The sequence below is a fragment of the Lycorma delicatula genome, chromosome 3, assembly GCF_047948215.1.
Source record: "Lycorma delicatula isolate Av1 chromosome 3, ASM4794821v1, whole genome shotgun sequence".
Classification (NCBI taxonomy): Eukaryota; Metazoa; Arthropoda; class Insecta; order Hemiptera; family Fulgoridae; genus Lycorma; species Lycorma delicatula.
This window is the reverse complement of record NC_134457.1, coordinates 50,856,792-50,870,964: the sequence shown is the minus strand read 5'-3', so window position 1 is coordinate 50,870,964 and position 14,173 is coordinate 50,856,792. Positions and strand designations below refer to the sequence as shown.

The following is a 14,173-nucleotide window of genomic DNA, read 5'->3' as shown; positions in this document are numbered from 1 at the left end:
GAGTATATTGTAGCATTGATGTTAATAGTACCTGCCTTTAAAAGGTACCTTAAGTATGAAATTTATATATGTATGTACATAATGTATAATATAATATTTTTTTCAGCCTCTGCAAAGTACAGAATCAGAGAACACTCTTACCTTTACTTTTTTATGTTTAAAACGTTTTTGGGCCTAAGCCCAATACTTTTTTAAATTCTTCATGTTTACATTTACACATTAAATTTTATCTTTTTGCTTTTATTTCGATAAAATTGTGATTAATAAAATTTAAAAATATTTAAAAAATCTAGAACAAATATTTGTTCAGTCAAGAGAATGAAAAAGTATTGCAATAATTATTCTGTACATATGATGATGACATAAAAAATATATATATATATATATATATGCATATGTACTTGTATTTGACCTTTTTTTGTTCATTTAATACGTTGTATTTTAGCATATACTAAATATATTATTCAGCTGCTTACTTGAGTAACTCCTAACTTTTTAAAGACAAGATGTCCTCTATTAACAGCAAATTGGATATTTCACATAGGAAGGTGCTGATAATTGGCTCTAAGCCATTAGAAGAAAAAGTTGAATTAAAGTGAGACATTCAATATTACTTATTTTAAAATAAGTTAATTTTTTTGAATAAGATGTTCATCTTTATTTATTTTAAAATAAAAATAAACATCAGTATTTTCCATATTACAAAGCGTTTTTGTGTAGACCGAAAAACACTAAAAGGATTTTGGTATTTTTTATATTGTTTCTGTTTAACAACAACCCTTTAGTCTTGTGATATGACATGAGATTCACTGTCTGCATTTGAATTATGGTGAAGTTTTTACCAGTAAGTCCCACATCACTTTTAAAATTTGTTTTTTTACAAGAAAAAATAATATAATGAATGTATATATTTATTTAATGAATTGTATAACTTATCAGTTCAAAGCCGTTTATGTTCCTCAACAGTACTCCAGTTCTACCATCATCTTTTATAGAAAACCTAGGCTCTATTAAGTCTAGGAAGAGTATCAAGCCAGATGTTGTGGGGAAGTTGATTATACCTTTCTCTATAGGTTTGTGTGCGAGTTACATGCACAAAAATTGTGTAATAATTGTGTGAAATTTCAGACAACAGTGTAAAATGATAGAATAAATTATTACCTCTGCATGTACCAACTATTATCAAGCCATACTTCGAGGTACTACTACATACTATTATCAGTGATTCTTCGAGATGGTCTAAAATAATAATTCATGTAAATTGTCGTTGATCTATGTGCCGTAGTTTTACAAAAGACTCTTTTAAACAAAGATTGAAAAATTAAGATTGATCTTCATAAAAGAAAATTTATTTTCCTTTGATGATTTATAAATAACACGCAAACTTGAAACTTTTGCATGGGAATACAGAATGGGTTTTTTATTTTATGAAAGATGACTATGATATTTCAACCTAGGACTTTCTGGATGGTACTTCTCCATCACAAAACCAATACTCTCAGAAGTATATTTATTATTAAGCATTATATATGTAGGTTATCTAAGAAACTACTAGAGAATGTTTCTACTTGACCCTTCTAATCAATATGTCTGTTTGATTTTGAAAGGAAATAATTTGTTAATTGTTTGATGTACTGTTTCATCAGATTTCTTGTAAGATTAATTGACTTAATTTAACTATTTAAGTAAGTTGATATGTTTTGTGCCAAATGATCAAATGAGCACTTTTGTTAACAGTTAACTGATAGATATTTTCAAATATTTATTTAAATCCAATTGTTTAATGTTAATACATTTTTCTGTGTTTTTAATGACTTAAGTTGTCATTCATGTCCTGTATTGAATTAGATATCACATTGTAGTTTTCCAACTTATGATCTGATGGAGAGACACAAATAGTCAGCACTAGCCTTCCTATGCGAGAGGTTAATAGTTACGGGCCCAGTTTAACCACCTACATTTTAATGCTAATGGCTTCTTGACACTGTCCGTAGCTGACATTCTTTTGTCAGCTCCTAGTTTACAATTCTGGTTTTACAATCTGTGATATAAGCAATATGTATACTCCTACACAGGAGTAGCTGCCTGTAAGCCCTGAATCAAAATAGCTGCATGAAATATCTTGAGCCAGTCAATCTACCCAAACATTCTTATCTAGAATCACATAATATTTTTAGTTTTTTTCTGAATTCCTACAAAACTTCTAGATACCAGCTTACTTAGAACTCTCTTTTTTAAATTGTATAAATTCATTGTTTATTTCAATGTGTAGCTACAGCTGATGATTATCATCAGAGAAATATAAATAGCCATAAGAAATAGCTGACACACTCAACTAATTACTTCAAGTTTTTACTGTTTTACTTCAAGTTTGAATGTACAGGGTTATTGTACAGTACCAAATGTTATATGAACTCTAAATACTTAAGGAATTGTTTATTCAAAATACTTAAGTGTTATCACTACTTGTTATTGGTAATTATGGTTGAATGTATGACTTAAATTAAAATAAATTTTAAGTTTATTTAAGAGTTAAACTTTTTGTGTAATTTCAGACAATGCTTCTGTCTGATTAGATATTTTTTATCAATATGTGACAGAGGTATATTAAATTTTGTATTATAAATTTCTGTCTAACTAATTAATCAGTTGTATGGTAACTTCTAATGAGGAAATTTTATAGTGTAGTTCTGCTTAGGTGTTTTATGACAGTGAATAGTAGCAACAGTGGAGAGTTTCAAATCAACTTTATGATAATGTATGTATGTTATTTTGGGTTACTGAAGCTATTTCAATTGTGCTTATTTTTATTAGATTAAAAACAAAATAATCTATTAATAACAAAAAGTTATTTATTTACTGTTGTTATTTCAATAATTTGCTATTTGGCACAGTTCAGAATAAATTTCATAGATTGTTTTAAACCAAAAGTTTTCCAAATTAGTACATTTATTTATGTTATTCCAGTTCTAAATAATAATATTTAAACCTCACAGTATGCTCTGCATTTTGGAAATGAAAATATTCTTATCTCTTTTTTATCTCCTCTTTAGCAATTGTAACTGTTATTATTCTATACTATTGCTAACATGTTTCCTTAAGTGAACTAAATTATCCTTTATATTTTCATTTTTTTTACTTTCTTTAGTTTTTTCCATCTTTAATTAATTTTACTTCATTTTTGGTATCTAAACTTTATTAGCTTACGCAGCAGCAAAATAACATGAACCAATTAATAGAAAACCAATTTAATAGAAAAGAACTTCATTTTTACTTTAGTATCAGTCAAATAATGTTTATTATTAATAAATTTTTATGATTTGTAGTATTTCAGTTTTGCAACTTTTGTATAATTACCCCCCTTATTATTGATTGATAATAGTTAATCCATTCTTCTTTTATGAATATATTTCATCATGTATTTTCATTGTATTTCTGTTAATGTTCCACAGACACATTTATCTTTAGATTATTGAATTTATAAAAATCCAACACAAAAATTCAATGATATTATGTCACTTGAACTTGTTTTTCATTTGAACTCTCAAAAAACTAATTTCAAATAACCTTTTCTATAAAAAAAATTATGTTATAACTAGTTACTTTTTCATGCAATACTTATTGTACAAAGTGAAAATAGTATTTATGTGATTGTTTTGATTTGTAAAATGTTTGTTTTTATCTTTTATCATAATAAATCATCATTATTAATGTTATATAGCATTGTTTTATTGTATGTTATTCATTTAATTCAAAATAGAATAATTACATTTATTTTATTTTTTTTGTAGCCCATACATTGGCCAAGAAGGTGGTGGAATACAGCCAATACCAGAGAGCAGTGATGAGCCTCCACAAGCAGTTTCACCAGCAGCAGTAAGCCTACTTTCTCCTGTAACTAGTGTAGAAAACGATTTTGAATCATTTGTTGACTGTGTAGATGATTCAAGGACAGGTGACGGAACTGATACATCAGATGAAAAACTACCATTTAAAGACCCTGAGTTCAGTGTAAGTGATTTTAGTGATCAAGAAGGATTAGGTGATAAAGATAGTGACAAGGATGAAACGAGTAGAAGTGAACCACCCATTAAAAGAAATGTAGTTATAGTTTCGAGTGTAGAGAAAGTACGTATTTTCGAAAGTGCTGCGAGTGAAACAGAACAATTGTATACAGCTCGGACTTCAGAACCCCTCAGAACTGATGATAGTGCAGCTATTGAAACTAGTTTAAGTTTAAGTTTAGAACAGTTAAAAGAAGAAGACGAAGAAGAATTAGATATCTGTAAAAGTGATTTACAAACTGATGAACCCAGTAGTTCATCGAAATTAAAACAATCGAGTGGTGCTATAGAATCTGAACATAGATTACATAAGACATTATCATTTGATAAATCTGAAGGTGATACTTTAAAAGAAGATTTAATTTCTAAAAGTTCGATATCAAGTAGTGGTGATAAATTAGATTCAAGTACAGAACTAATAAATAGGGAACAAAGTGTTGAAACTCTTAAACAAGATAGTCTAGATGGACCTCAAAAAGGTATTGCATATACATCTGATGATGAAGCTCATTCTAAGTTAGGTTTAAAATCAGATAAAGATGTACCATTGATTGATGTTAGGCCAAGAAAATTGTTAAGATCAGCAAGTACAGGTCAGGAAGTTGAACCACAATCAAAAATGACAGTCACTCACGCAACAACTTCACAATCTTCATTGCTTTTGGCCAAACATTGGGGCCCTGAAAGAGCTGTTAGTGTCCTGAGAGAGCCAAATTGCAGTCTTGGAATCAGCATTGTTGGTGGAAAGGTAAGTACTTTATTTACTTTTTCTTTAATATTGTATGTCAGTTATTATCAATGAGAAATTCGACTTGTTTGAATAAATAATAATTCAATTAATTCTTAAAGTGAAACAATTATTGCGGGTAGTATGCGTAGCAGCCAGAAACTAACTGGATGTTTCTTAAAATAAAATATTTTATTAAAATTTAGTAAGTATTTTAATAAATAATAATATCTTCTGATGGTTTCCTGAGCTAAAGTAAAAATATAGAAAACTGTAAATTAGGAAGTATATGATTTCCTTTTTGACATGTATGTCTTGTAGGTATATCATGAATTTAATCCAGTACAGTACTTAAGTTTATTTACATTATGCTTTACTACTCTAAACTGGAAAAATCTCTAATGCAGAATTTAACCCAACTTATACTAAATAATTAATGTGTTCTATAAGTCATATTAAAATTTTAACATTCTGTATGTAAATGTATCAAAGCCTTATAATTGATAAAATAGATTTTGTAAATTGCCAAGGGATTTATGGCTTTGTATGGGATAAATCATATTGTTAACAAATAATAAGATATATTGATCTGAGCTTAGATACAGAATTTGGCTCTGTTTGTTTTGTGTTGTTATAAGCAAGCAACCACTTTAAAATAATTCTTGAAGGGAAAGTTTCTTAACGCCATAATAAAAATTTTATGTTAGCAGACATCTTCAAGTTAATTATTTAGTTATTTATATTTCTGTTTGAGTCAGAGAAGTATTTGACTCTGCATCTTTACTTTCTGAAGAAATGTATTATTTTTTCCTTTTTTAATGTCTATAATTTATGGGAGTGACATAATTCAATCCAGTGTAGTAAAAATGATATTTACATTGCGGTTTTCTATTCCAAGTTGGAAATTGTGTAATTTAGAAATTGGTTCAGAGGTTCGTCACAGTACCTGAAGTTTTTAAAGAATATTACTAAAGCTATTAAAATATGTTTTATAAGTTAGATATGTATGTCAGAAGTCAAAAAGTAATTTTTATTAGATATAACTAAAATTTTCCCCATTTAGAAAAAAACATTGCATGTAATATACTGTTTCACACAGAAAGCAGTATATTCATTTTTTTACTTTACATATTCTTTTCCACTCTTTTTCATGTCAATGGCATAGGGAGAGGTAGATTAGTTCCAAATGAGCTCTGATTTATGTAGGAGTTGGTAAGGAACTTGCACATGATATAACAGGTGATTTCAACCAATACAGTTCTTATGAACTGTAACATGATTTCTCAGCATGGGCATCAACTAGAAGAGAGCTCATATGTTCTTTTTTGAAGAAATGTATATTCTGCAAGACCATGTGTCAAGTAGTAGGAGGCAGGCTATATATTTAAAAGGAAATACCTAAGGCTTATTTCTTAGCTATAATAATCACTCTGTTCACCACAGAGTGAACAGAATGAAGGGTTATCCTTAACCTTCAATTTAATGGTAATTTTCATTCGCTCTTATTTTTTCTGTGATATGTGAAGTTTGACTTCGTAACATCTAACTGTGATTTAACATATATGGTTTAGATTTAATTTTTACGATGCTCATAAATATTAATCATATATTAATTTGTCATGTTTATGATTCATTTTTAATGGTGGGAAAAATGGGTAAGTGTTACTACAAATATAGATAATTTCAAATGATAAAAAAATTGTGTTATGATGTGTTAACTGACCACCCAAATCATTTGCAAAGGTTCATGTTAATTAAAAGTTTGCCCCAGTAGTACTCATCCACTAAAGTTGTTAAGCTGTTAGAATAGAATTAAATAGAACATGATAGTAATGGAACATGATGGTAAAGACCATGGCAGGCAGTACTTCACTTTTTTTGCTGATTGAACAGAAGACCACTCTTTATCATTCAGAAGAGTAACGGCAAGATCAAGATGAAGTAATTCTATTTTTTAACACTATCTACTCTTTTATTCCCAGCTGACATTCTGTTGTTTGATTCTAGTTAATAAAACATCTGGCAATTCAATCCAAGGATGTAACAAACTGACATTTATTCATTATATAAAGTTCTACTGCTTTCTCCTAGCTCTATTTATGTGGAGCTGTACAAGATGTCACTGGAGCTTTTGAAATATCATATACATCAATTATAAATATGAACTGAGGGATAAATCTAGATGAATATTGTTTCTGTATTCTACGATTTATGGAATCAGATCAAATGCAAACTATTACTAATGGTATTTTTTTTTTTTAATTGAAATAAAAATGCATTTGTGTAGAAATCTTAGTCTTTTAAAAAATAGGACTGACTATGAATCTCTTTCTCCAATATGGATGGTTTATCACAGTTTGCTCCACTCCAAGTTACTCTATCCAGATAAAAGTTAGTGCATAGTTAAAAACAAGTTCGACCAGTTGGTTTTTCTTTCTTTTGTTGTTAGTACATTTTGAGAATTATCTTGCTGTAAATATTTATTTATCTGAGGCAACATTTTTTTTTTAATCTCTGTATAATATAATTTTTTGTGTGATATAGGTTGATTTATACAATGCTGGACCAGATAGTGGATCTGCAATCTCAGGAATATTCATTAAAAATGTTTTACCTCTTAGTCCTGCTGGTCGAACTGGTGAATTAAAGGTATTGAAGTTTTTTTTTTTTAATTTTAATTGTAATTTGTTATAAATAACTAGATGGTTGTACTTAAGTAATGTCTAATTAATGTAAAATGTATTATTATTTTTAAAATTAAGTATTATAAATGTCCTTCAATGATGATGATGATGATGATGACTCAGGCTTTGGTCAGAATGTTTGCATTTGGATCATGATTCATTGTAATAGTCAGAAGAATAGTGGTGTCGTGCAATGATTAAAAAATTATGAATAAAATTTCTTTGTGAAAAGGAATTCCTTGGTTACTTGCAGTGAGCCTATTGAAATGACTTCAGCATTATTAAAGCAGTTGTATCAGATTATAATTTCATTACTTTTACCCTGAGATATTTGTAGATTAATATACATGAAGAATAATAGCTCTTTGTGTCCAATAAAATACTTTTCAAAAATGCCTGCACTAGTGGTAATTCATTTGCCCAACCCTTGAATATGTTTGATAAATCTGTTTCAGCAACCTGTTAAGAGCTTTCTTATCAAACATCTGTTGTCTTTCTTTTGCATCTATACTATTGAGATATTTTCTTTTATCCAATTGAATGAGTGGAAATTTGGGATTTAAACTTTGTAGGTAATTAATATATTTTTTTTAACTTTCAAGCAGTATTAATCTATTTGATTATTTGTCCACCAAAATAAAAATAAGAAAGAATCAGTAGAATTATTATTATTCCGGAGGAAATGCCACCATTAGAATAGAAGAGTGGTTTTTCTTTTAAGCAGTCATATAAAACCTTTGGTTTTTGTTTGTGTATTTGTATGTATGCATGCTTACATGGAGATAGAAGAAAATAAGAGCTTCTGTTTCTGAGATGTATGGTTAATTGAAACACAACCATCAAAGAACATTGGTATCCACGATCTGGTATATAGATTTGAATACTAAATCGTGGATACCGGTGTTCTTTGGTGGTTGGGTTTCAATTAACCAAGTCTCAGAAATGGTTGACCTGAGACTGTACAAGACTACACTTCACTTACACTCACACACATATCATCCTCATTCATCCTCTGAAGTAATACCTGACGGGAATTCCCAGAGGCTAAACAGGAAAAAGGAAAGGAAAGAGCTTCATTTAAAAAGATTTGGTGATGCATTAACATTTTTAGATATTTATAGTATTTTTTTAATTACATAATTTTTTTTCTGTACAAGTTTTGTTATAAAAATATTAAATTACGGATGAAGTACGATTGTTTTTTATAGACAGGAGATCGTATTCTTGAAGTTGATGGCATTGATCTTCGACAGGCTAGCCATGAAAGAGCAGTTGATGTTATTCGAGCTGCTGGAAATCCTGTTAACTTTTTAGTACAATCTCTTGTTCAGTGGGTAAGTAGTGGTTATAATATAACTTTAGCTTAATGAATTATACTTTTTTTTTTCATTGAACTGTTTTATATCTTTATATAGCATCAGGTAGCCAAGTGATAACGTTACATAGTCTGTTCTGTAACACTGTAGGATCTTTGTCAAGTTTAATTAAAATATTCAATAACATGGTGATTAACTAGATTTGAATTCCATGTTACCATTTTACTGTTTGAGGAATTATTAACCTTAGACTGGACAAGACTTCTTGCTGACCTGTAAAATTGGGTTTACAATTTCTATAAGTAAGGATTTTGAAATATAAAATGAAATATGGTGATCCTTTTTCAGATTAATTTTGGGTATTAAATCACCTAATATTATTATACAGCTTGTGAAGATTGTCGGAATGACAAAATTCTGGTAAAATTAATAACGCAGAATTCCAGCATGAAGAAAATAAGAATGGTGACAATGATGATGGTAGACTAAATTTTATAATGAATTCATTTAATGTGATTCTGTATTCAGCAAATTACTGTCTAATAAAGTTTCTGAGTTAGATATATCCACTTAATGAAGAATATAATTTAGAAGAGAATTCCCAATGACCCCAGTAAGTACGGAGAATTGATAAAACTGCATTATCATTTCTTTTACATAAAGCTGGGTATTATTTATTCTTAGCTGTAATGTAGGTCTAGATAAATTTTCAATTCAGTAGCAAATGTAAATTTAAAAATTAAACATTAATTTTATTTAAGATAATATTTTAGTATAAGTGATCTTCTTCTTCTTAATATGGCCTTCCTATTTTTAACTGGTTATAGCAACTTTCAGCCTCTTTATAGATTTAAATAAGCGTAAAGACGTCTTGAGCAGGTTGCGGTGGTGGTGGTGTAGCTTGCAGTTAATTGCTTTGTAAATTAGTCATTATAACTGACGAGTAAGTATATAGTGAAAACTTCCCAATGTCAGGGATTCAGGGATTACATAGAGACCTAGCTTAATGACTTAGAATATAAACTTAGTTTGATTTTACAATCACCACTTTATCTATAATCAGCTCTATGATTGGTTTGTATAACATTATTTCTTTCTCCAAACTCTTCAGAGAAATCATTTTTGCTGTAGACACTACTGCAAAAATTTTCGGTCATGAACAGCATCAAATACAGATTACAATATGTAACACAGTCATTCAACTTTAGAGCAAATCAGAAATATGCAAAACATTTCCAGCATTATTCTCAAGTATGAATGAAATTTGTCTGGATCGACTCTGACTTTTGTGAAAGGTGATATTTGCCTAGTTCTTGCCATTGTCTGTTGATTGGATGTGCAGCAAACTTCCAGTTACTTAAGATTTTGTTAATTTTCATTTCAGTGCTGATGTCATCTCATCACTGTCATCACTAGCACCACATAGCACTATTAAAGTATTAAATTTTTTTAAATTAAAGTATTACCAAGTTCTTGGTGCCTCATTGAGTACAACTGAAGCAGCATGGATCACTTCCTCATTATGTTTTGCCCACCCCTACTGTGAACTACACTTCTACCTCCACTGTAAGCTACACTATCAAGGTGACTTACTCATCATGTCTTTACCTTAATTCATTTAAGCTGCGGCTTAAAAGAAGTTGTTAAAGTAGTTTTCAGAAAAGCTACACACTGATAGCTAATACTAGTAATTCTTTTCTTCTTGTGCAACATAAGACACCAGCTTTTAATGTAATGGCCTACTGAGCAAACCCGGCCAAAAAGCGATTCGTTTAAAAGCTTTCTGTTGCGTTCGTTTAAAAGCTTATCACAGAGAGAAGAATTTTATTAAAAGTACAGTGAGTTGGAAGGTTTATCTTACCAGTTTTTCAGTTATTTTGATGGGTTTTTAGCTAATTTTGTGGTTTTGGTTTGTTTTACCATAAATGATAGTAGTTTTTTTATTTTCTGGTTTTATTCTTTAAGGACTAAGAAGTATTAATTTTATACTAATAATTTTATAGTATTAATTTAAGTTTCTATTAATTGTTTATTGCTTATTTAATATTCATTATTATTTCTTTGTTATTACAGTAGGTATCATTTATAGTAACATTGAATATAATGACATATTGGATACAGTGACCAAAAACTTGTCTCTTGGTTGGTTTGGTATGCTGTTAATACATAATTAAAGTATGTATATTGTTTATAATTACGTTGATTGTAGTGACATATTGGTTATTATGACTTATTTTTTCTACTGCAATGCAACATTTTCTCGCGTATAATAATGGATGGAAGTGAGTTGTCAGTAACGTAGTATATCTACATTGTAGCTATAGAAATATTTTGACGGTTAAAATGAGTCACCTTTTCCTTTTTACCTGCATATATATTATTGTTCTTGTTTTTCTTACCTTCTTCCTCTACTGAATTATTGTAAACTGCAACAGCCACATTCATGAAAAACATTCATGATAGAGGAAGAGGTGCACATTATCTGGCCCTTATTGAATGGTGAAACTAATAAGGACATTGCCCAAGAATTAGACATAGATCATTTGACAATATTGGTGATATGGAAGAACCGTGAAAAAATTAAGAAAAATTTTGAAACAAATTGTATGAAATCAAAAAAATTACAGCCTAGTCAACATAATGTTGTAGACCAATCACTGTTAAAATGGTTTAAATACCAGAGGGCTAGTGATATCCCTATTAGCGGCTCTATATTGCAAACTAAAGTGAAGAATTTTTCTGAAAAATTTGCTAAACCATGTGATATAACTTCAGCTTGGATACAACGGTTCTGTCAGAATCACAATATTGTGTCAGGGAGAATAGTCGGCGAGGGCACAGCTGATCCAACCAGTGTATCAGAAAAATGGCTAGAAACAATTTGGCCAAAATTAAAGAGGGCTATTCAGATGAAAGAATCTGTAATGCTGATGAATCCATCTTTTTTTTAAACTGATGCCAGAAAGAACCCTTTGGTTTAAAGACAAAATGTGTTCAGGGGAAATTATCAAAACAAAGACTAACAGTATTAATTGCTATAAATATGACTGGAACTGATAAAAAAACTTCTGGCTAGGAAAAAGTGTTAAACCCTAATGTTTTAAAAATATAAAATCGCTTTCTATTATGCACGAAAGTAACAAGAAAGCTTGGATGACATCTTTACATCTTGGTTATGAAAATGGAACCGAGAATTAAAGATTGAAAATGACAAAATACTGCTGTTCATTGACATTTGTCTTGCTCATCCACAAGCTGAAAATCTTTTGTGTATAAAGTTAGTGTTCTTACCACCAAAGACAACGGCAGTCTTACTGTCCTTTGATCAAGACATGATCAAGTTGGTAAAAGTCCAGTACAAAAACACCTAATTTTACAAATGATACAGGATTTACATTAAAAAAATAAAATACAAGTAACTATTGTGGATGCTATAATTATGTTAGAAAGATCATGGAATGAAGTTTCTCCGTTGACTGTGAAAAATTGCTTTTGACGTGCAGGATTTTTACCACTGGTTGGTGAAAATCCAGCCTGTGGTAAAGGTGAAAAAGCAGTTTATTTTACTTCTTTAAAATAAAGAAGTCGCATGCAAAGAAGAATCTTTAGCGGGATGGGGCAATATCTGTAAAACTAATTGTTGTCAAATGCATTGTTTGAAGACAAGAGGTTGACAGATTTAGAAATGCATGAAACTGTAACAGATGAAGCTTTAGTAGCTTCAGTACTAGCAGAAGTAGATGGGGATATAGGTAATGACAATGAAGGTAATGAACGATAGCAACAACAATGAAGATATCAACCCTGCCAAATCTTCCAGAAGTTTTAGCAGCAATGAAAACTGTTTGCCGGTTTCTCAATTTTACAGAAATTTCTAATGAAGAAACAAGAGTGTTTGACTTAATTTACAAAAGAACCTCCAAAAACTGTATTACAACACAAATTGTCTGAAACAAAGCAAAATAACCAACTTTTTACCGAAAAAGTAATTTTTAGTTTATTAATTTATTATTTAAATATATATGTTATTTTTCTAAAATATTAGTATTATGTATATTATTGGTGTAGTTGAGTATATCAATAAAGTTGTGTTAATCATAATTATGGTTATTATGTATACACGTTTAGGAAAATGATCTTTATGACCTTTGTTTGTACAATTTATATGCTCTTTACAACAGGCCATGCTTAACAAATTTATTATTGTAAAGTAATTTTTACAATTTTTTTCTGTCTTCTTTTATTCTACTGCATTTGCATTTATTATTGCAAATTTTTGTTGTTTTATATTATTTTATTGTGGAAATAAATTATTATTGTTTTTAATGGTAATTATTATTATTTTTCTACAATACCCGTTTAGATGGCGTATTAAAGTAAAACCACTAAGCTACCTAAACATCAGTTATTGTGACTGTCGGTTATAATGACCTAAAATCGTCAGTCCTTTGGACGTCACTATAAACGATATTTACTGTATTTAAATATTCTGTTTGGGTTTTCTCTTTTAATACTATTTCCTTCTGTGTTTACTGGTGGTTATTATTTAACAATGAAATGGACATCTAGTTTTAGATTTTAAGTAACATTTGTTATATAAACAGTTTTTGAGTGGTTTTTTTTTTCATTTTATGTTAAGAGTTAATATTGGTAACAAGTGTTTCAAAATGTTCATCTTTATAGATTTTAATTTGGTGAATCCTACACAACAGGATACTAAACACAATAATATAAAATACAATGCCTTGAATTACAATACAATATAATAGCCATGAATGCTGATGATGTTATTCTTTCAATTGACAAGCTTCTAATATTCATTTTTAGTCTTCTGTAGAATTTTATTACCATGAATTTCAGCCTTGTAAAATTAATTTAAGATCATACTTATCCATATATTAAGATCATTCTAATTCCATAACATTTTTTCATACAGCCATGCATATGTTAGTAATTGTTTTATTTTTAGTATTACACATTTATTCTGAAAGACCCTCTTGAGAAATAAACTGCTATATATGTTGAACGGAAGGCGATAAAATACACCCTTTCCAAACTCCTTGATATATATTAATCTCTGTTTAACAACTGTTAATTCTGATCTTGGGTTCTTTTATTCCAATTCAGGGTAATACCTTTATCTTTGCTCTTCAGTTGCTAGTTTTTAAGAATTTTTCACAATTGTTCATGATGTATCTTGTCAAACATCTTTTCAAAATCAGCTATATATCCTGATTATAACAAGGTAACTTTGAAATAGATTATTTTCATTAAACATTTCTTCTTCTGGAAGCTTTTCCAAAACTGTAGGTGTATTAGGTTGTACCTTTCTCTAGTTCTTTATAAATGTTTTTATATTTTGATAAATATCTTTATTATTAG

The 14,173-nt window shown here is 29.3% G+C and overlaps 1 protein-coding gene across 1 annotated transcript in view; it reads left to right on the top strand.

The window, feature by feature from the left end:
• The window catches only part of LOC142321587 (multiple PDZ domain protein-like), a 1,133,813-nt gene that overhangs the window by 476,197 nt on the left and 643,443 nt on the right, over window positions 1-14,173 (top strand). Inside the window, exons 23-25 of the mRNA XM_075359801.1 lie at window positions 3,792-4,812; window positions 7,336-7,440; window positions 8,684-8,809. Of these exons, the coding sequence (XP_075215916.1) occupies window positions 3,792-4,812; window positions 7,336-7,440; window positions 8,684-8,809 (1,252 nt within the window). The remainder of the gene's footprint in view (window positions 1-3,791; window positions 4,813-7,335; window positions 7,441-8,683; window positions 8,810-14,173) is intronic.